At 59.2% G+C, this 19401-nt stretch overlaps 7 protein-coding genes across 7 annotated transcripts; 3 read left to right on the forward strand and 4 right to left on the reverse strand.

Annotated features, from left to right (window-relative positions):
- Positions 1 to 520: 520 nt before the first annotated feature.
- Positions 521 to 3079, reverse strand: BDZ90DRAFT_205221 (hypothetical protein; the record flags this gene model as incomplete). The annotated part of the gene is made up of 3 exons (XM_025503928.1): positions 521 to 642; positions 691 to 2619; positions 2815 to 3079. Coding segments are annotated over 3 exons (2316 nt in total), but the record flags the coding sequence as incomplete, so codon positions are not given.
- A 387-nt stretch (positions 3080 to 3466) lies between these two features.
- Positions 3467 to 4527, forward strand: BDZ90DRAFT_247354 (hypothetical protein; the record flags this gene model as incomplete). The annotated part of the gene is made up of 3 exons (XM_025507592.1): positions 3467 to 3868; positions 3961 to 4333; positions 4430 to 4527. 3 exons carry the CDS (start codon positions 3467 to 3469, stop codon positions 4525 to 4527), a joined length of 873 nt encoding a protein of 290 aa, XP_025359190.1.
- A 443-nt stretch (positions 4528 to 4970) lies between these two features.
- BDZ90DRAFT_263126 (hypothetical protein) lies at positions 4971 to 8864 on the reverse strand (the record flags this gene model as incomplete). The annotated part of the gene is made up of 1 exon (XM_025508572.1): positions 4971 to 8864. One exon carries the CDS (start codon positions 8862 to 8864, stop codon positions 4971 to 4973), a length of 3894 nt encoding a protein of 1297 aa, XP_025359191.1.
- Positions 8865 to 9300: 436 nt separating this feature from the next.
- BDZ90DRAFT_234858 (hypothetical protein) lies at positions 9301 to 14169 on the reverse strand. Its single transcript, XM_025507168.1, has 3 exons — positions 13857 to 14169; positions 13569 to 13761; positions 9301 to 13486 (listed from the first exon to the last, which is right to left on the reverse strand). The coding sequence occupies exons 1-3, from the start codon at positions 13954 to 13956 to the stop codon at positions 9391 to 9393; spliced, it is 4389 nt and encodes a 1462-aa protein (XP_025359192.1). The 5' UTR covers positions 13957 to 14169; the 3' UTR covers positions 9301 to 9390.
- A 190-nt stretch (positions 14170 to 14359) lies between these two features.
- BDZ90DRAFT_234859 (hypothetical protein) lies at positions 14360 to 16969 on the forward strand. Its single transcript, XM_025507169.1, has one exon. It carries the CDS (start codon positions 14624 to 14626, stop codon positions 16535 to 16537), a length of 1914 nt encoding a protein of 637 aa, XP_025359193.1. The 5' UTR covers positions 14360 to 14623; the 3' UTR covers positions 16538 to 16969.
- BDZ90DRAFT_234860 (hypothetical protein) lies at positions 16553 to 17599 on the reverse strand. Its single transcript, XM_025507170.1, has 3 exons — positions 17303 to 17599; positions 17161 to 17240; positions 16553 to 17078 (listed from the first exon to the last, which is right to left on the reverse strand). Exons 1-3 carry the CDS (start codon positions 17529 to 17531, stop codon positions 16704 to 16706), a joined length of 684 nt encoding a protein of 227 aa, XP_025359194.1. The 5' UTR covers positions 17532 to 17599; the 3' UTR covers positions 16553 to 16703.
- A 449-nt stretch (positions 17600 to 18048) lies between these two features.
- On the forward strand, positions 18049 to 19212 carry BDZ90DRAFT_234861 (hypothetical protein). The gene is made up of 2 exons (XM_025507171.1): positions 18049 to 18202; positions 18275 to 19212. The coding sequence occupies exons 1-2, from the start codon at positions 18073 to 18075 to the stop codon at positions 18922 to 18924; spliced, it is 780 nt and encodes a 259-aa protein (XP_025359195.1). The 5' UTR covers positions 18049 to 18072; the 3' UTR covers positions 18925 to 19212.
- Positions 19213 to 19401: the final 189 nt, after the last annotated feature.

The following is a 19401-nucleotide window of genomic DNA, read 5'->3' on the forward strand; positions in this document are numbered from 1 at the left end:
CACCACCACCACCACCTCCTCCTCCGGCGGAGCCTGAACTGCTCGCACTTCCTGACCTGCCTCGTCTGCCAGGCAAGCCTGCGGATATGGGCGTCGCGGGCGAGGAGGGGGCTGTGCTCATTTCTCCTTGCCCTCCTGCGTCGGAAGAGGCGACTGATGAGCTGGAGACTTGTCGCATCGGTGGGCGAGGTGCGACGTTTGAGGGGGAGGATTTGGAGAAGGAGAGAGGAGCAGTACCCGAGTTGGTGCTCGAGTTGGAGCCAGAATTGGCGAGGCCCGCCATCGTTTCGAGATCGGCAATGCGATTCAGTACGCTTGATCCGCCAGACTGCTTGCGTCTTGATGGGCTTGTAGAGGCGGTCGTGCTTGGGGTGGCACTGCGCTCGCTGGTAGGCGTTTCGCTACGACCGCTCCTCGACGAAGACGAGGCCGTCTTACTGCTACTGCTGGCCTTGGGCATGGGCAAAGCACTCCCTTGTGCTGCAGCCACGGCTTGCTCTGCCTCCCTGTTGTGTTCCTCCTCACTCTTCAGCAACTCCTCGAGCACGAAAGTGAAGTCCAATCCGACGTCCTTCAACTGCTGCGCACTTTCCATCGCCACCCTCCTGGCCCTCTCAGCAACACTGTCATCTCCTCGTCTCCCTCCCTTCGTCGACCCAACGCCATCAGCATCAGCTGTGTTGCCTCCACCATACACCTGCCTCCTGAACGTCACCGCAAAGCCATGGACCTGTCCCAATGCCCAGCGCACAAATCCGGATGCAAGCCCTGCCTCCTTCCAAGCGGACATGAACCATTCGCTCGTGTTGCGGACCGTACCGAAAACGACCATGCCCAACTCGGAGACGTACAGCTCCGTATCCCCCTCGAACTTGATTGCTCGCTTGCGTCGGCGGAGACTTTCATCGCGTGTGGAGAGGAAGACCTGACGGGCGATGCTTGAGTAGCCCAAAGAGGTCAGGTGGGCCGCAGTGCTGATTAGGGTGGACTTGCGGAGCGTGGATGGGGAGCGGAGGACGCCGAGAAGGGAGGAGACGAGGGCAGAGGTGTGCGTAGCCAGCCGGGCAGACAAGACGGCGTGCATTGTTGCGTCGATGCCTCCTGATCCCCCGCCGGTGCTGCTGGAGGAAGAAGCATACGTGGAAAGCATCGCTTTGCCCTTGCCGACCTTCTCCGTAGCTTCGGCCCAACGTCGCAGAGCAATATCGACGGCAAGGGAGTCGGACCATTCGTTGAGCCAGCGCGTAGGATCGAGCCTGTCGTGTTTGAGGCGCTCAGATGCTAGACGCATCACCCCACCCGCAGCATTGTCGCCATCCTCTTCTGTCAGCTCGAGCAGGGAAGAGGAGTTGCTCGGTGAAGCCACCATGCCTGATGAGGAGGGCGGACCACGGTGATCGAACGCCATACCTGCGTAGATGGATTGTCGTCTCGAATCGCCCCCACCCGGACCGCCAGGAACCGTCAGCCCGTCATCGTACCCTCCCGTAGTACCTCCAGCCTTCTCCCTCTTCTTCCTACTAGCCAGATCCTCCGCTACCGTTCTGAAGGCATTGAGTAATGCGCGCTTGCTCTCCGCCTTCTCTGCTCGGTAGACGAACGTCTCTTTGCCACGCTTGATCTTGATCGAGTCCTTGATCCCGCCCGATCCCGCTGCATCGACGTCTCCCGAAGATGATTTGGAGGACCCGCTCCGGCCCTTGGAGTCCTTGAGATCGACGACGACTATCTCGCCTAGAGAGAAACAACGCTCCGCCTCAAGCTTGACCCTTGTGCTCATCCGTGCTTTCCGGCGACTTGCTATGAGCAAACAGTCGTCGAGGAGGAAGAGAGCGACATTGCGTACAGGTCGATAGGTTGCTGCGTTTAGCTCCAAGAAATCTGGCGCTTCCGCAATGAGGTGTCGGCCTGGCTTGTACGGGATCAACTTCTGCGAGTTGGAGATCCCCTCCCACAGCGCGGTGAGTTGGGCCCGATAGAGCTGCTGTAGCGACAGCACCGAGGTGCGTTTGCCTCCTGCTCCTCCTGCGGACGCGGCTGCTGCCGCCAGCAAGCTTGAGCTACTCTTTCCCGCACTCTCATCATGTCTTTCCAACAAGCGCGGCATTTGCCTCCATTCGGCCAAGAGGCTCTTGAGCTCGATGATCTCGTTCTCGAGCGCCCCGACCTGGCTCGAGACGGCGATAAAGTCGGTGTAGTTCTCGAAGATCTGGGCCTTGACATCTGCCTGAGCTGCGGAGCGAGCTTGTGACATGGTGCTCGAGAAGGTTGCTGGAGGGACGTGCGATGGGAGATGCAAGCGCAGATAGTCGATACTATCGAACTGCTCGGGGGCAGCTCGGAGAGAATCGAGGTCGATGAGGTCTCGTAGGCCCTGAGAGCGAGTGGAGTCGAGGAGGGAGCGGAGCGAGGAGTTGGGCCATGCCAACGTGGGCTTGCGTGACGAGGAAGAGGCACCACTGCCTGAAGCTGCTGCGGAGGATAAGGATGAGCCGCTATGCTTCGTCATCGCTGACGAAGACGGAGGTTCCAAATGCCGTTGCCTTGCGACGGGTGGAGCCAGTGAACCCATTGAAGGAGCCACAGGCATAGCGGCCTGATCAGCGGCAGCCTGCTCATCTGCCTCCATAATATCTGCTTCGTGATCTGCCTCGTCTTGCTCTGAGTATGGCTGGACTTGATGCTGGTGGTAGAATTGCTGATGCTCCTCCTGTATCATCATTGGTTGTTGGCGATGATGCTGTGCTATGCTGCCCGGCGCAGGCATATGGCCCAAGACGTCTGCGCCCATTGCTGCCATGCGGGAGGAGCGACGATCATCGTCGCCATATCGTGTACTGAGTCGCTTCTTGAGGTTTGAGCCTACTTGCGATGCCTTCTTGAGCTTGCTCTTGGAAGATGAGGAAGATTGCTGATTCTGATCTCGACTGTCATTGCGGTGGTGTTGCTTGCTTGGATGGTTCGAGGTTGAGCGTGAGGGTACCGATGGCTGGCCGGCGCCCGCCTCGGGGACAGGAGGGATTGACGATCCAGAGGCATCGTACAGAGTGAGTGGCCGTGATCGCAAGGAGCGAGACATGGTGGGCAGCTCAGCGCCGATGGTGAGGATGCGAAGTCAATCCAATGTCAATTGTCAATGTTCGTTGTCCCGCCCCGCTCACGCGCCCCTCATCCTTGTTTGACTTCGTCTCAGCCCGTCGCACGAGCCAACACAAGCCAGCGGATTGGCGCGTGGCAGGCGACACTCGGCGTTGTCCGATGCATTCGCCCGCTGCTCCAGGCCTGGATCCGGGCCAAGCGACTAGGCGTTGCTCTTCTTCCTTTCTCTCACTCCACTCCACTCCACTCCAATATCGTCACTACCACTATGGCGTCGGCACTCCTCCCCGTCTTGCCCTTCGGCACCCTCTCCCCCTCGCTGACTACGCAACTCCTTCCCCTATTCACCTCCCTCGGCATCCCTCACATGGCCACGCATTTCCCCTTGGTCCTCCTCTCCCTCTCCTTCTGGCTTCTCCTGCACTTTGGGTCCATCCTCCTCACTCCCGCCATCTACCCTGCATACAAGCGCCTTCCAGGTCGCACGAGGACACAGTGGCACGTCCACTTTGTCGCCTTGGCACATGCGGTCATCATTGTGCCATTGGCGGCGGCGCAATGGTACGAGGTCAGGGAGGGAGGCGGATTGAAGGGTAGCAGTCACCCTTTGGCTCAGAACAGGACGTATGGGTACACCAAGGAAGCAGGAAACGTCTACGCTGTCACGTTGGGCTATTTCATCTGGGACCTCGTCGTGTCGGCTCTCTTTGACGGGCCCGCTTTCATTGCTCATGGAGCTGTGGCTATGATGGCCTTCACATTCGTCTACGTGAGTACGCGAGAGTCGCAAGAACCAAGCTGCCTTCTTGAATCCGTGCTGATACTTCGTCCACCTTCCCTTTCTTGTCTCCGCCACACCAGCACCCAATCTTCATGTACGACGGCTTCGGCTTCCTCCTCTGGGAACTCTCCACTCCCTTCCTCAACATCCACTGGTTCATGGACAAGTGCGGTCTCACCGGTTCCTCCTACCAGCTCATAAATGCCTTTTTCCTCCTCTCGTCCTACATCGTTGCGCGATTGACATTTGGAGTGTACAACTCTTACTCCTGGTTCCAACACGTCAATTTCCCCCAACACCCGCATGTACCCGCCATCCCACTTGGACTCAAGGTCTTCTACTCGGTGGGCAACGTGGTGTTGAACACGCTCAACTTTGTTTGGTTCAGAGCAATGATTGCTGCAGTGCTGAAGCGCTTCGATGGGAGTAGCGCAAAGAAGGGGGAGAAACAGGGTACTGCGGGTAAGAAGGGGGTCGAGGCAGGAGAGAAGGGCAAACGACCTGGGATGGCACCCTTCTCTGGCTCGTACAATGACGGTGTTCCCGCAGATGAGGCTAGCAGGATTGATAGGAAGGCAGAGAAGGAGGCTGGTATCGGAAGTGAGGCAAGGGATGAAGTGAGGAGGAGGGTCGTTGGTGAGAAGTAAGGAACCATCAGATGGAAGGTGGTGATGATGGGCGCGTGGGATGGAAAGGTGGGGATACCCTAGTAGCAGCGCGGTGGTGGACGAATCAGGATAAGATGATGGCAGCACAGGCGGGTGGAACGGGGCCGCGAGGGCAGGACGACGATGTTAGGGGCGCAATTCCGTCGCCAAGGGCAAATCGCTGGGCATGCATTACGCATTCCTCCTAAGCTCGATTTCAGCCTTCCCTCTCAACGTCAGCCCACGCTTCACCCTCCTTGACGCGTCTATGGATGGATGGAAATTTCATGCTCTTCCTACAATACAAAGCAAACGGACGGCAGTCTAGCAAAAGAGTGCCACTTCGCCTCTCTGCAGCGCAGCAGATGGTTTCAGGTTGTGCAATTCACGCCGTCTTTGCCCCTTCTCCTTCTTCATTCCATTGTCTACCCCCACCCACCCACTCACAGACCCGCAGCCCACCCTCCTCCTCCTCCTCTTCCGCCTGGCAATGTCACCGAATGCGCCACAGCCGCAGCAGCAGCTGTCGCCGCCATACCCCCGACAGCCGTCGATCGGCTGGGTGCTCTGCTCCTCCTCTTTACCGCACCGGCTGGCGACGCAGTCGTACTGGGAGGGCCAGGAGCAAGCGGGTTGGAAGCATTGCTCCTGTTGCTTTTGGGAGAAGAGAAGAGACGATCGCGCGTCAATGAAGGGAGGGAGGGAAGGGGACGCCTCCCTGAGGGGCTGGAGGGTAAGGTGTGCGGAGTCGAGCCTTCACGAGGGACGGATGTTACTCCACCAGTCGAGCTGTTCTCCCCATTCTGCAGGCCAAGCCTGTTGTGCTGCAAGAGCGCTCGTGCCTCATTGACCGCATTGCGGATCCACTCCGCACCCTGTCCTGAGGCACGGGAGGCTTCTTGCGCATTGGAAGAGGTGCCATTAGTCCCATTCGTGCCCTCCATCGTGCCCTGAGCGGTAGTGACCGTCTCCGGCGTCGTGTGAGAGGGAGGTGGAGGCGGCTCCGTTGCGGGCTCAGGAGCGCGATTGCGATCACGGACGGCAACGGGGGAGGGGCAAGGCTCCCTCGGCTCGTCACGCTCTATCGCTGGAGACCCTAAGGCGGGCGTGAGAGCATTTGTGTACGCCAGAGTAGTGGCCATAGAGGTGGAAGGCTGCATTGCCCTTCGTTGGCCATCGGTGGGGGCCTGCTGGTGGAGAACACCTCCCTCAGCCCAGTCGATGTACGGTCCCGTGGTGAAGAGTGATGACGAAGCGAGAGGCTCGTTGGAGGGATCGGCAGGTGGGGCGCAAAGCGGCGCGAAAGAAGCCTCTCGAGCCCACCGTTTGATCCAGGCGCGGCGCTCTGAGTAGGTGATGGACGACTCGTGCTGCTCCTCTTCAGCAGCATGCTCGGCGTCTTGGGAGTCGTACCCAGCCGTGCTCGTGGTGGTGCTGTTCGCGTCCTGCTGGGATTTTGGGGTGGTCTTGGCTTGCTCTTCTCCGAGATGGCTGTCGCGTTGGTCCTCCTGCCGAATGTCCGCAAAGGGATTGCGACTCACTCGGGCTGCCTCGCTCCGCCTGCGTGCCATCGTTGCATCCTGTTGCTGAAGCGGTGATGCCCCACCAATCTCGACGACGGGCGAGCGAGCCGCTTCAGCCATCCTACTGCCCCAACAGCTGCGCTTTATTCTATCGCTTGCGCTGGGAAGTGCAAAACCGACGCTTGGGGAAGGTAGGGCTGAAGTGGCTGTTGCTTTGGGAGGAACGGTAGCCGCTGGAGAGGTGAGGATGCCCCTTAGGGTTGTGCTGGCCTTGCGCACTACCTCGACTGGCGCGGCCGGGGCTGATTGAGAGGATTGAGGCCGATTCGACCTGGTCGCATGAGGGGCAGGTCGAGGACTGCGCTGCTGCTGATGTTGCTTGCCCCCTCTACTGCTGCTGGTCACTCTGTTCAATCCGCCCAACACCTGATTTCGCTCACTAGCCGCAACAGCCATTGCCTCGGCAATCAAAGCCGCCCTCTTCGCTACCGCTTCAGCCTCCTTCATCCTCTTCCTCTCCCTTCGCCTCCTTCTGCGCCGCTCACGCACCTTGCCCTTCAACCACTTTTGCTTCAATAGTTGCACCTCACTCTCGCGCTCTTTGTCCATGTTCTCCTCCCCCCTTTGACAGGCGAAAGTAGCCCACGCCATGAGTCCCACGGTAATACTGCCCATGAGACCGTAGAGGCTTGGGGGTACCTCGTACTTGAAGCAAATGTAGATGAAGAAGCTGGCCAAGAGGATGAATAGAGTGATGGGTGGGAGACGGAACACCAGGAAACGCGAGATGACCTTCGGGGTCTGTTGGGATGAATCGAAGCTGTGCAGGTGGTTCGACTCCAGATAGAGGAGGGCCTCGTCCCATTGAGCGACGAGTTGGTGGAGCAGGAGGTGGTAGGACGGGATACCAGTCGTTGCATCCGCAGCATGACCAGCTGGACCGGGAGGGTAGGCCGGAGGTGGATGGCCGAATGCGCTTGGCGGCGAGTCGCGGCCCCGGTCGAGAACATATCCAGCTCCACCAGCCGCGCCCTGGCTATCCCAATCGCTCTCGTCACTCAGCGAAGTAGAGGAGGCGGTAGAGTGCTGCAGGCTCTTTGGCCAGACACTCGCGCTCAGTCTCCTCCTTTGCTCACGATGGACTGGAGGCCTGCCATCGGTCCCTGCCTTCTTGCTTGTCCCGGGCGGCTTTCCGGCTTCACCTCTGTGACGCATCTCCCTCTCGTACGAGTGAGAGCCACTGGTGACGTCGGGCGAGATGGACATCTTGTTGGGGACGCCGTGATAGGCGCTGAACCAGCCGCCGCCACGGTATGCCATACTGCCGTCATGTGCCGTGGTGCCGGCGCGTATCGTCTCCTCGCCGCTGTACTTGCTGTGCAGCGTGGCGTGCGAACCGTCTCGCGGCATGGCCAAACGGGTAGGCGGGCGTGTGGGAGCTGTGCCTTGCGTCGAGATTGAGCGGAACAGGCGCTGATAGTAATCGCGAAGACGCTTGCCCGTTGGTGAGCAGGTGTCAGGGCGGGGCGGATCTTCGTCGCACGAATGCTTGCAGGCAGCTGCGGCTTGCTGAGCGGGTAGCAGCGATCCTGTCAGAGTCGTTGTCTCACTTTGCATCGGAGAGACGCGGCGAAATTGAGCGCCGGCGTTGGTTGCATAGGCTGAAGGGACTGCAAATGGATTGGGGTAGGACCATAGCTGCTTACGCTGCAGGTCTGAATGCTGCGACTGACTCGCCACCGCCGTGTCATCCCCACTGAGATTGGCCAGGTGCAGCTGCGAAGTTGCTGCTTTCGGTTCAGCGGCAGAAGAGAAACGCTGCAGCGGCACGCTGTTCCACGGCCAATGCCCGTTTGTAGTGGCTTCAACGCCTAGGTCGCCATCGATCTTGCTCTTCTCAGCTTGACGTCCCGCAGTGATGTACGCAGCCACTTTCCCCATCTCTCTCCTCCTCGCCTCCTCCGCTGCAGGTGGCGCCTCCCCACAGTCAAAGCCTGGGTAAGGAGTCAAAGGTCGGCGACATCGCTGTTGTTCGCTGCCATGAATTTGAATTGATTTCGAGCAGTCTCTGCGTAAACGTGGCCGACTTGATGAGCGAGGTGGTGGTACCGGTGAAACGTGCGCACCGGGCAAGGGAGCGAAGTAGTCTCCAGCCACCGCAGGCTTGGTCTTGGTGTCGAAGTGATCAGGCTGGGAGACATCGCGCCGCTTTGTGCTGGGCTTGCGGCGGTGTGCGCCAAGGATGCCTTTGGGTGAGTCTGTAGGACGACATCCTTTGATGATGAAGCTCGAGAGAGGCGAAGAGTCACTTAGATTGGGGAGTCGACGTTCTTCTTGATCTTGTCGCTGTGGGCGAGAATCGTTGGACTCCTGGCTTTCGATATCTGCGTTAGGTTCGCCCTGCTCAGCACTCGTCTGCCATCCCGAGTAGCTGTCGCTGGCATTAAAGCAAATGGCCTCTCCCTCGTATTCAGATGACGACGACATGAATGTCGAGGGCAGCGAGTCGACCCGGCGATGACGATGCTTGCCCGGAATTGGTGCCCGTGGTCTCTCGTATGGCGGTTGCGAAGAAGAGCCGCTACTCGTGTCGAGCCTTAGATCGCTCCAGCTGTCGAGTGGGAAGAAAGGGCGAGTCTCGTGCGTCTCCCTTGAGGTGGATTGATCAGCGTGATCGCCTGATGGGGCAAAGGCGGAGAAGGATGGGAGCTGGGTCGGCGGGGCTGATGTCGAAGGGGTGGATGCGGGAAGTCGCGGCTGAGAGACCGAGATAGACGAGGAAGATGTGGAAATGAGGTTTGGTAGGATAGTCATGCTCCAGATGGTGTGTAGGAGATGGTGTGTATGGGACTCAAGAGATGATGCAAAGGAAGTGGTCAAGAGTGAGTGCTAGACAGTGGTGCTGGTAGGAAACGAAGCAGTCTGGCTCAATCAGGTGAGAGGAAATGTCGAGACGTCGAAGAAGGAAGAGAGGCAACAAGAGCACGAAGGCAAAGAAGTGGAAAGACAGAAGACAAGAAAGCATTCCGGACCGCACTCTCATTGGTAATGCGACTCGATGAAGCGGCGGCGGCGGCGGCAAGCGAAAGCATCACTCTGACTTCGAGCGCGACTCGACTGTCGACTGACTGTGCGAGCGGGCGGTCAGCACTCGTCTGGTCTACGCGAACGCGAGGGGCAAGTCGCTCGCAACGCGTCCAGTCATCAGCCCACATTTCACACACAAAAGCACACTCACGTACATGAGATCGCTAGCAATCATGATTGATCGGTGTGAATGATTGCAATTGGGCAGCATCAAGCAGCCTGATCTCCCACCACTTCATATCTACGTGACCACTCAGGAAGACGTCGTGGCAGCCTCCTTGCCTTGCTCCTGTCCCTGTCCCTGCCCATCGCCACCATTTCCACTCATCGCGCCCAACCACCCAACCCAAGCCGGATCATCTCCAAAGAGCTGCTGCAGGTCCGCAGCAGTAATCTCCGGCTGCCCTTGCGCACCTGCGTTGCCCGGTACAAGAGCAAGCTCGTTCCCCTGTGCTCCGTCTCGATTCTGCTCCTCCCCTTGCTCTTGAGTCGCGGAGGAAGCAGATTCGCCATACTGGCTCAAGACCCTTGACAGACTGGGACTGAGCGGTGGGAGGCCCATTGACATCCCTGTGCCCTTGCCAGCACCACGCGGAGTGGCGAAGAGGGGACTCAGGCTGCCCAGCCCTCCAACTCCTGAGCCGAACAAGGCATTGAAATCCAGCGTGCCCCCTCCACTGCTCGGTGTCGAGCCGGAGCCGGAGGCGACATGGCTGACTAGGGCCTTCTGCAACGCCGGGCTGCGGGAAAGAGCGGCGAGAGAGCCGGGGCTGAGGTTGGAGAGCTTCGAGAGAGGAGTGCGTGGTGGGCCCGAAGCGGTGGGCTTGGATGAAGAGGAGCCTGCTTGACCGGAAGCGGAGGGAGTGCGAGGTGGATGAGCTGGCCTCTGCCTGCCGCCAGGAGTAGTGTGGAAGCGCGGTGAGCTCCTAGTCGGAGTAGCAGGCACTGCCTTGCCACCATCCTTCTTCGTCGGTGTCGTCTTCTTCTCTCCCTCCTCTTTGGGCGTTACGGCAGACTGCTGAGAGCTGTTCGCTGCGGCCTGCCACCCATCAACAGCCAGCGCCGCGACCCCCTTTGCCCCTTCCTCCGTGAAGGCTCTCAGATGCTGCGGAAACGCTTGACGATCGTGCAGCTGAATGCTGTCGAACTGGTTGACGCTCATCGAGCCACCCCCATTCGTCGCGACCGTTCCGTTGGGCATCGTCGTGCTGGTAGACTGATTGAGCGGCAGGCCGATCCCATTGGCGGCCAGAATGCCGTATGGATCGTCGAACATTTGGAGAAGGTCGCTGACGGAGGCTTGGTCGTAGGGGCTGAGGGCGTACTGATCCTCTCCCTCTTCCTCGTCATCCTGGTCCACGGGTGATGACCCCGCAGAAGATGGAGGCGCATCTTCCACTGTGGCGGGAAGAGGCTTGCGTCGCCCTCCACTTGCACTGCCGGGTACCACGAGTTGATTGCTGCTGGTGGTGTTGCGCGGAGATTGCGAAGTGATCTTCTTTCTCATCGCAGGCGATTGGGAGGGCTGTCGGCTCGCTGGAAGAGCGAAAACGTTGTCTCCATCGGCAGCGCCAGCTTGGGGCTGTTTACGCGGCGTGACCGAGCTCCCCCTCTTGTTCGGCGCGGGGCTCGGACCTTTGGTGAGGATGCCTGCCGGTGATGAGGCTGATGCCGGAGCAACGGGCGCAGATGGCCCAGTGATGTCGCGCTTACGTCTCTGGCCCAATGAAGGGCTAGCAGGGCAGATGGGAGCACTGATGCTGCTACTGCTTCCGGCTTGGAGACGCTGGGACTTTGCGCGACTAGGCGAGTCACCAACGTCTTCTTCCTCCTCATCGTCGTCATCGTCATTGTTGTCAAGCCCACGAGCTCTGGCGCTCAGTGGAGAACTAGAGTGCAGCAGCGCGTTATTAGCCGCACGCAGCCTCTTGTTTGAAGCAGGGCTAGGCGAAGCAGGCGATGTAAGGGACGACGTCATTGCCCCAGAGCTTGGCCCCCCTGCCGCCCCACCTGCGCGTAAGGAGCGGCGACGCTCTGTTGCGTCTGCGTCTTGTGAGGATGACTGCGAAGAAGGGCTGGGCTTCTTGCTTGTCGGCTCTGAGGAGGACAGGACAGAGGAGGGAGACTTGAAATTGGTAAAGGCGCTGAAGAAGTCCATGTCCAAAACGTCGTTGCCCCCCGTCACATCAGCTCGGCTTGGGCTACCTGTCGCGCTCGTAGTGAGCACCATGCTTGGTGTTCCCACTGCACCTCCTGCCGCAGTCGTTGCATATGGATTGCGCTGATCTCTCGTCCCATGCGGGTTCTTGCGCGGTGAGCGTCGAATGGGCGAGCTTTGCGTCACCCCGGCGACTGATGAAAAGTCTAGATTGAAGGGTTCCCTTAAAAGCCGATCGAGCGCTGTATTCGGGCTGGACATGAGAAGATCAGCGGGCATGCCGTACCGGTCTGCTCGACGGTTTGGCGTGAGGTCCGTTGGCGTATGCTGGAGAGTCGAGGCGTTGGGTGGGGCATTGGACCAGGGAAAGGTGCGCGTGGGCCCTGCACGTAGTGGTGAGGTCTGGGCGTGGGATGACGGGGGAAGGCTGGTGCCTAAAGCGAAGGCTGCGACTGCCTCCTGAGTCGCCGTCGTGCTAGCCGCTGTCTTGTTGCCGAAAGTGTCAAAGGCGGCTTCTTCGTCCTTTGTCACGCTCGATTGACCTTTCGTCGTCTCCTTCTCCTCTTCATCACCCGCCTCAGAGGTGGCCGTCCTCTTAGAGGTATCAGTCTTCTTCTTTCCAGACCCGGACCTGCATCCCTGTGGTCGTCCAGACTTCCTGCCCTCTGGATTCTCCCTCACGGAGCGTCGCGATCGCCACTGGCCGTGTTTGTCCTTGATCAACTCGCGATCGTACTCGCGCTTCGTACGTTTGCTGCTGGGTCCAGGAGGGGACGAGCCGAGGATCTCGTCCTGCGTTGCGTCCTCTTCCTCCTCATTGTCGTTGTTGTTCGCAATTGTCTCACCGATCTCGTCGGCTTCGGGCGAGGGACGCTTGCGAGACGATGTGGCTGCGGCTTGTGGCGCAGGCGAGCTCGCCTCGCCCGGCAGGACCTCGCGAGTACGACGATTGACGGATTCAGGCCTGTTCTTCTTCCACTTTGTATAGAAGAGGCCACAACGGTTGCATGCTCGCCAGGTGCTGCGTCCATTCGCGAGCACGATACCATCCTCATTGGGCGTCAGGTCCTGGTCATCGGACTTGCTGCCGTTGGGCCCTCGATGAGGGTCGTGGGAGAAGGCTTCGGGAACGTCGACTTTCGTGCCCTCAAGAAGCACAGGGAGACGCCAGACGCTCGACTGCGGCTGCCTTATTCCGCAGTTGTAGCAACGGCGGTATTCAACATGCTCCGAGGAGGTGGATGAGGAAGCGGCTGCTGCTGAGGTGGATTTGGATCGCGAGAGCTTGGCGACGGGCTTCGGCTCGGCAGGCTTCAGGGGCGCTGGTGAGGGGATGCCGGCGGCTTTCAGCGCCTCGCCAAGGGCCGTGGTTAAAAGCGAGGAGGGTGATGCGACCTCGTTGGTCGTTGTTGCAGGAGAGGAGGCATTCGGAGTCGACGTAGTGCGCTGGAGGCCAGCAGTACCTCCCGTCATCTTGAGGAGCGCCTCGAGCGCGCCAGCAGAAGGCGATGCTGCGGATGGAGTAGCAGCTTGTTGTAGCTGTTGTTGCTGCTGCTGCTGAGCTTGGAGCGTCTGGAGTAGCTGAAGGACATGCAATGCCTGAGCTTGTCCAGACGATGGCGCTGGTGCTGCACGTACGGTGGACGTGGCGACTTTGCGAATGGGCGACGAGGCACTGTGTACCGGCAGAGGTCGCGAAGATGATGACGATGACGCATGCTTGGAGCTGGGCCTGACCTTGCGCTTTACCGTCGTAGAGGTCGTGGCGACAGGAGTAGGGGTGGACGATGTGGGACGGCTGCCATTCCCACTTCCACTCCCACTCCCACCGGCAGCGCTGGCGGTTCCAAACTGTCCAAGCCTGGCAAAGAATTGTTCCCTCGTCTGTGCCTCCGTCTCCTTCATTCTGATCTCGACATCGAGATACGCTGTATCATCATACTCATCGCTGTCATCCTCTGACCACGAGGCTGATCGTCTCCTCCCCACCTCGGAGACCTTGCCCACCACGACTGTGTCTCCGTTTCCCTCTTCCTCAAGTATCCAGCCAAAGAAGCCCTTGCCACGGAAGACGGGCTCTTGTGATCCGCCAGATGCAGTGCGTGAGCGTCGTGAGCTCGAGCGATACGTCTCGACTGGATCGACGGCGTACAGGATGTAGTCGCGCTTGCGGTCGAGGATGAGCTCAGGGCTGCGGGCAAGCGGTCGGAGATGGCGGCGAGGAGTCAGCACTTCTGCCAAGCCACAATTGGCGATCTGCTGCGCATGCTCACCTCGAGATGCAAATGGCGCTCAAGCAAGTCTTTAGCGTAACCTCAGCCAAACGCGGTGGTCGTTCAGGCGCCTTGCCTTTTGGGTCCGACGACCGCAGGGGCTCCAGAGCGGGCAGCAGGTCGACGTCGATTGATCTGCCAGAGGACGCCAGCATGCGATGTGGAGATGACTCAAGGGTGTACCACACACGCACTGCGAGCGAGGGCAAAGGGCAGGGCAGCAAAGGGCCCCAAAGGAGTCAGTATTCGCATGCTGGGCCTATTTGCCAGTCTCTCTCGGGGCCTCACCTTCGAGTGAGCGTGATTCCGTCGCATTCCTGCGCGCCACAGGTGGTGAGGACGAGGAAGCATGCCCTGAAGAGGACGAGGAGGCTCCCCCTTGGGCCATTGTAGGCGGAGAGGAGCGGCGCTCAGCAGCAGGGGCCGCGCAACGAGACGAGGGAGAAGTGGGGGCCGAGAATGATGATGATGGTGCGTGGCGTCAATTTTGTGCAAGGCGGTAACACTAGGCTGCGGACTTGATGATGGAGACAGACGTAGATGGCGATGGCGATGGCAGCCGGGTGATGGTAATGTAGTGAATGGCAGCAAAGGATGAAAGGGGAAGGCGGTTGACTTGTGGTCGGGCGGCGGGCCAAGGGCGAAGCTCAAGTCGCGGCTCGCGACCAAGCGCGTCGAGGCGTGGAAATAGAGCCACGTGGTGCGAGGGCAGGCTGTCGTGTGGAGACGAGACGGGAGACGGGACTCGGGCTCAGTCCGCCAGTCCGATGTTGCGAAGGAGCTTTCGAGCTTTCGATGATACCACTCATTTCTCAGCATACAAGCAGCTCAGTCGCGGCTGTCGCGTCATTTCAGTCGGTCATGGGAGCATCTTAAGTCGAAGACAGCTCGTCAATTGATTGGTCCTTGGCGATTCTCGGCGTCATTCCAGACGTGCGGTCGCAAGGTGGCTGCGAGGCCGACTCGTTCTGACCACGAGGACAGGACTGAGCAACAAGGGCTTGGACGACTAAAGTAGGAGCAACATAGCCTAGAGACTACCCCAGGTGCCGAACATGTCTTCCCTCCTCGCTCCTACCACACCGTCCTTCTACGCCGTCTACCTGCTTCGATCCTACCCACCTGCCAAGCCAGGCACCTCTGCCTCTTCTTCCTCCATCCCTAAACCCTCAACGAAAACCTACGTCGGCTCCACCCCCTCACCCCGTCGTCGCCTCCGTCAACATAATGGCCAACTCACAGCTGGAGCACAGCGGACACGCACAGGTCGGCCGTGGGAGATGGAACTCCTGGTATGGGGCTTCGGGAGCAAGATTGCAGCATTGCAATTTGAATGGGCGTTCCAGAAGCCACACCTCTCTCGCCATCTCAAGGAGATCGAGGGACAAGGGAAAGCAATCTGGCCTGGAAAGGGCAAAAGGGGCAAGCAGAGCCCTACTAACATGGTGCTAGTCCTTCGCGGGTTGCTGAGGAGCGAGCCCTTCTGTCACTGGGGCCTCAGGGTGACGTTCTTAGCTGAATGGGCTTGGAAGGCTTGGAAGCGGTTGGATGAGGAGGAAGATGCACGTCGCGCCACAAAGGAGTCGAACGGTGCCTCGTCTAGTTCACAGCTACGCTCGGAGGGTAGACAGACAAGTAGAACCCTACCGCCGCGCCATCTCAGCCCGGCGATCCGGTGCGACTTTACTGGTCCTCTAGGGACGAGGAAACCATTGGTAGCGTACAGTGCGGTGGAGAAGGAGTGCATGGGGCTGAAGCAGATTGAGACAACCACATCTTCTGCATCAACGAAGAAGGGCAAGGGTAAAGGCAAAGCGAAAGAGCAGCCGCCACTGTCGCCATCGAGGGGGGCCAACTCAACATGGCACGAGACTCTCCCCATCGGTGCTACGCCGCGAGGAATGGGCGTGACGTGGCACGAGCTTGAAAACGAAGTGCCCGTCGTGCCGGCTGTGGTGCCTACGGTGGAGCAAGGGGATGGAGAGGAGGAGGTCTGGCCGCCCAGGATGGCCATGGATGATGCCGACTTCACCTTCCTCACCCTGCATCGTCTGCGCCGCTTCCTCACTCATCACGTCTTATCGCCTATGGATCTTGTCATCCCGACCAACACGATCAGCAGCTCCTCTCGACCTCGTCAGCTCGCACACTCGATCAAGTGTTCCTGCTGCGACAATCCCATCGATATCCGTGACTACACCTCCTGGACTCTCTGTCCCTCGCCCTACCACCGCCTCACACCACGGCCAATACATGAAGCAGAAGAAGAGCGCACCGTGGACGGCGCTGTAGCGCTTGGCCAAGAGGAGCAGCTCGAGAGGTCGCACTGCGCTTCTGCCTTTCATTTGACTTGCCTGTCGAAGCGGTGGCTGCAAGAGGAAGGCGGGAAAGCGAAGGAGAAGGAGATCCTTCCTCTCACCGGTCACTGCCCCACGTGCTCTTCTGCGAGGAACGGCAGCCATCGTCGTGCTCGAGATGAGTCGTCATTGGGCCTCTGGTCAGACGTAGTACGCTCAGTTTACCGACGCAAAGAGTGGCTCGAGGCTGGTCAGCTGGACTTCGATGCTTTGGGCCGGGTGACTAGTAAGGCGAGGAAGCGAAGAAGGGTGCAAGAGGACACGGCACCCGCCAGTAGTGGGGAGGACAGCAGCGAGAGCGAGAGCGCTGCGGAGGAAGAGGAGCAGGAGCAGGGGCAGGAGGAGGCAATGTCGAGCGAAGGGAGTCGGGAAGTATTGATCGTCGAGAAGAAGGTGGGCCGACCAAAAGGAAGCAAGAACAAGCGAAGGGACTTTCAAGCTGTCGAGCCCGCGGCCGAAGCACCTGCGCAACCGACAAAACGGGTCGGTCGGCCACCTGGTAGTGCCGAGAGTGCCTCGCCGACGGAGAAGGCGCCAGCTGAGAAGTCGCGGTCGCCACCACCGCCATCAGGCACAAGCCTTCTCAACTCATTGGACAACCTATTTGGATAGATTTGCTAATTGCGATTCGACGATATCCATCTGCACAAGCGTTCTGCGCCGGCGCAGGGCTACACTAGCTCTGCTTTTGCTCGTCCTGGTACTGCGCTACCGCCCATTCCCTTTGTCTGCTTCCCCTCGCCCATCTCATGTCAGCGCCACGAGACGTTGCTGCCGCTCACTTCGACTTCTCATTCTCGGCATACGTGTTCTTGAAGGGGAAGTTGCTAGTCGCCTTGTCCTTTGCACTTGCATCTCCGGCCTTCTTCTTGTTCTTGGCCATGTCTCCCCCGAACATGAGGACGAACAATCCCCAAGCAGCCAAGCCTGCGTGGGGCAGAGCGAGGAGCAAGCCGAAGTTGCCAGTTCCAAGCTCAGAGGGTGTGGCAGCCTCAGCTGCAGAGGGCGCTTTGCCTACCGAAAGGTAAGACTGAGCGGCGATGGCGAGATAGTACAGGGTGAGGAGAAGGACCGAGGGCTGTCTGTAGGGAGATTGCTGTCCCGAGGCGGCCTGGTCGGGAAGGGGGTGCGAGGTCAAGGGAATGGCGCCTGTCTGTGCGTGTGCGCAAGCAGGAAGAGAAAGTGGGTTAGCCTCGAGCTGTCGTCAATTGTGAGGCTGATAGCTCGCAACGCACAAGAACTAGCGACACCAATCCCAATGTGATCTGTGCGATGCCCCACGAATAGGCCAACTGCCTCTCGATCGGCGTCAATTCTGAAGGTCGAGAAGGTAAGTCAGTATGTTTCCTGTTGAAGAGTGGCCATCACGGCACGCACCTGGTCCAAGAGCCGAAACGCCGGCACCGGCACTGGCTCCCTGATCAGGCGTGTCTCCTGCCTGTCCTGCAGCACCTCGAGGGGTGGAAATCAGGAGCAAGATACGCGGGAAGAGTAGCAAGGGGAGGGACAGGAGAAAGAAGTACGCGGCCGAGACGTAGGCGAAGTAGTGAGCCGGGTTGTAGCGCGAGGCCAGGGCGCGTTCCGGGTTGACTTTGGCTGCGTCCATGCTGATGGTGTGTGGTGATAAGGACTGGATGCGCTTGTAGATGTGAGAAGGGAAGGAAAGAAGACAGGAAGATTGAATTGAACTGAATGGAATTGGCAGGCGTGTGTGTGCTGGACCCTCCTTCGCAGCTCGCACCGCCCTCGATCTCTCTTCGCGGGTGGAGGCGCGTGCGTCGTGCGGCAGGGCAAAGTCCCACGCCTCGAGCTGCGAATAGACCGCCGGGCAATCATCATGACACTCACGCCAGTATCGCTGACAAGACGCCACGCCTCATCAGCATCAGTACGTCCTTCATTCGAGACAATGCCCCTCAATCCCGCTCCATGCTACCAGCTCGACACGACATTCCCGCCGTTCAGCCACGACTTGCCCTCTGCCAGGGCCCAATGACGCTGCCCTGCTTGCCCGCTCGCCCCTTTTCAAACTCCGCTCGATCGACACAAAAACCAGCCACGTTGTGTTGGCGCAACGACTACCCGAGCATAGCACCCTTTCTTCCTCTCCTCCCCAACACTTTCCAACACCTCAACACCTATTCACAATGTCGAACCCCATGTTTGGACCCGACGAGGCAAAGTACAAGGACTGCAAGCAGATCGTCATCACTGACTTCGATGGCACGATCACGCTCCTCGACTCCAACGACCACATGGTCGACACTGTCGGCATGGGTGAGTCCGGCCGCCTACGATGAGACCAGCACCAATTCCATGCTCACCCGACTCCCGACTCCCGACTTCCAGGCTACACCGAGCGCCGCAAGATCAACGTAGAGATTATCAACGAGCGTGTCTCCTACCTCGAGGGCTTCCGCACCATGCTCGAGTCCGTCAAGCGTCCCTTCCCCGAGATGCTCGAGCTCGTCAAGCGTGACGTCAAGCTCGACCCCGGCTTCAAGGACTTCTACGCTTACGCCAAGGCCAACAACATCCCCGTCGTCGTCGTCTCATCCGGCATGGTTCCCGTCATCCGTGCCATCTTCTCCAACCTGATCGGAGAGGAGGAGGCCAACAAGATTGACATCATCGCCAACGAGGTTGAGTTCACCGACCCGGAGAAGAAGGGAGACACCTGGAAGCTCGTATACCGTCACCCTGACAACCACTTTGGCCACGACAAGTCGAAGTCCATCCTCCCTTACCGCAACCTCCCCAACCCTCCTCTCATCACCTTCGCCGGCGACGGTATCTCGGACATGAGCGCTGCTGCTCACGCCGACATCCTCTTCGTCAAGGAGAAGCAGGACAACGACCTCAAGATCTACTGTGACAACAAGGGGATCAAGTACACGCTCTTCGACAGCTGGAAGGTCGTCAAGACGATGTTCGAGGACATTGCGAGTGGTAAGATCAACGTTGATGACCTGAGGAAGAAGCCTGAGCCCGTTGCGTAGATGCGCGAGCAAGGCAGCACGGTCTACCGGGAAGAAGGATGTGCAAGGGATGAGGGCGTAACTTTGTCAAGTTGACTCGATGAGGAGAGGGGAGAAGGGGCGAGCAGTGACCTCTCTCTCCTCTGCGTTAATGATAGATGCTGAGAAATCCAATTCTCTTTCATAGACTTCGGCGTGTGTGCCGAATCTCGCGAAGCGCTGTGTCAGAGACACAAGGAAGAGAGTGACGATCATCAGCGACCTTCTCACCGTTATCTTAAGCGTAGGAGGGAGCGCAAGCCAATTTGACGCCGTCTTGCACCGTCTTGCTCTGGTTTCACGAGTGACAGCGGTATCGCTCTGCCTGCCTCGAATGTCACGTCTCAACGCTGGTCCGCGAGATAGGACTGTTTGCGTTACGGCCCGGAGCATGCTGATGATAGACTCCTGAGGCTCGACGCCGTTGCGTGTGGCCGCGCCTCATTGCTCATCCGAATG

This window comes from Jaminaea rosea (assembly GCF_003144245.1).
Source record: "Jaminaea rosea strain MCA 5214 unplaced genomic scaffold BDZ90scaffold_19, whole genome shotgun sequence".
NCBI lineage: Eukaryota > Fungi > Basidiomycota > Exobasidiomycetes > Microstromatales > Jaminaea > Jaminaea rosea.

What these genes read in the sequence shown, in the direction of transcription:
- BDZ90DRAFT_234861 (XM_025507171.1), top strand. Translation starts at nt 18,073, where the DNA reads ATGTCGAACCCCATGTTTGGACCCGACGAGGCAAAGTACAAGGACTGC. An exon ending in GGTCGACACTGTCGGCATGG is followed by an intron (nt 18,203 to 18,274) that starts GTGAGTCCGGCC and finishes CCCGACTTCCAG; the next exon opens with GCTACACCGAGCGCCGCAAG.
- BDZ90DRAFT_234859 (XM_025507169.1), top strand. Translation starts at nt 14,624, where the DNA reads ATGTCTTCCCTCCTCGCTCCTACCACACCGTCCTTCTACGCCGTCTAC.
- BDZ90DRAFT_234858 (XM_025507168.1), bottom strand. Translation starts at nt 13,956, where the DNA reads ATGGCCCAAGGGGGAGCCTCCTCGTCCTCTTCAGGGCATGCTTCCTCG. An exon ending in GGAATCACGCTCACTCGAAG is followed by an intron (nt 13,762 to 13,856) that starts GTGAGGCCCCGA and finishes CCTCGCTCGCAG; the next exon opens with TGCGTGTGTGGTACACCCTT. An exon ending in AGCGCCATTTGCATCTCGAG is followed by an intron (nt 13,487 to 13,568) that starts GTGAGCATGCGC and finishes GCTTGCCCGCAG; the next exon opens with CCCTGAGCTCATCCTCGACC.
- BDZ90DRAFT_234860 (XM_025507170.1), bottom strand. Translation starts at nt 17,531, where the DNA reads ATGGACGCAGCCAAAGTCAACCCGGAACGCGCCCTGGCCTCGCGCTAC. An exon ending in CGTTTCGGCTCTTGGACCAG is followed by an intron (nt 17,241 to 17,302) that starts GTGCGTGCCGTG and finishes CTCGACCTTCAG; the next exon opens with AATTGACGCCGATCGAGAGG. An exon ending in GATTGGTGTCGCTAGTTCTT is followed by an intron (nt 17,079 to 17,160) that starts GTGCGTTGCGAG and finishes GCACACGCACAG; the next exon opens with ACAGGCGCCATTCCCTTGAC.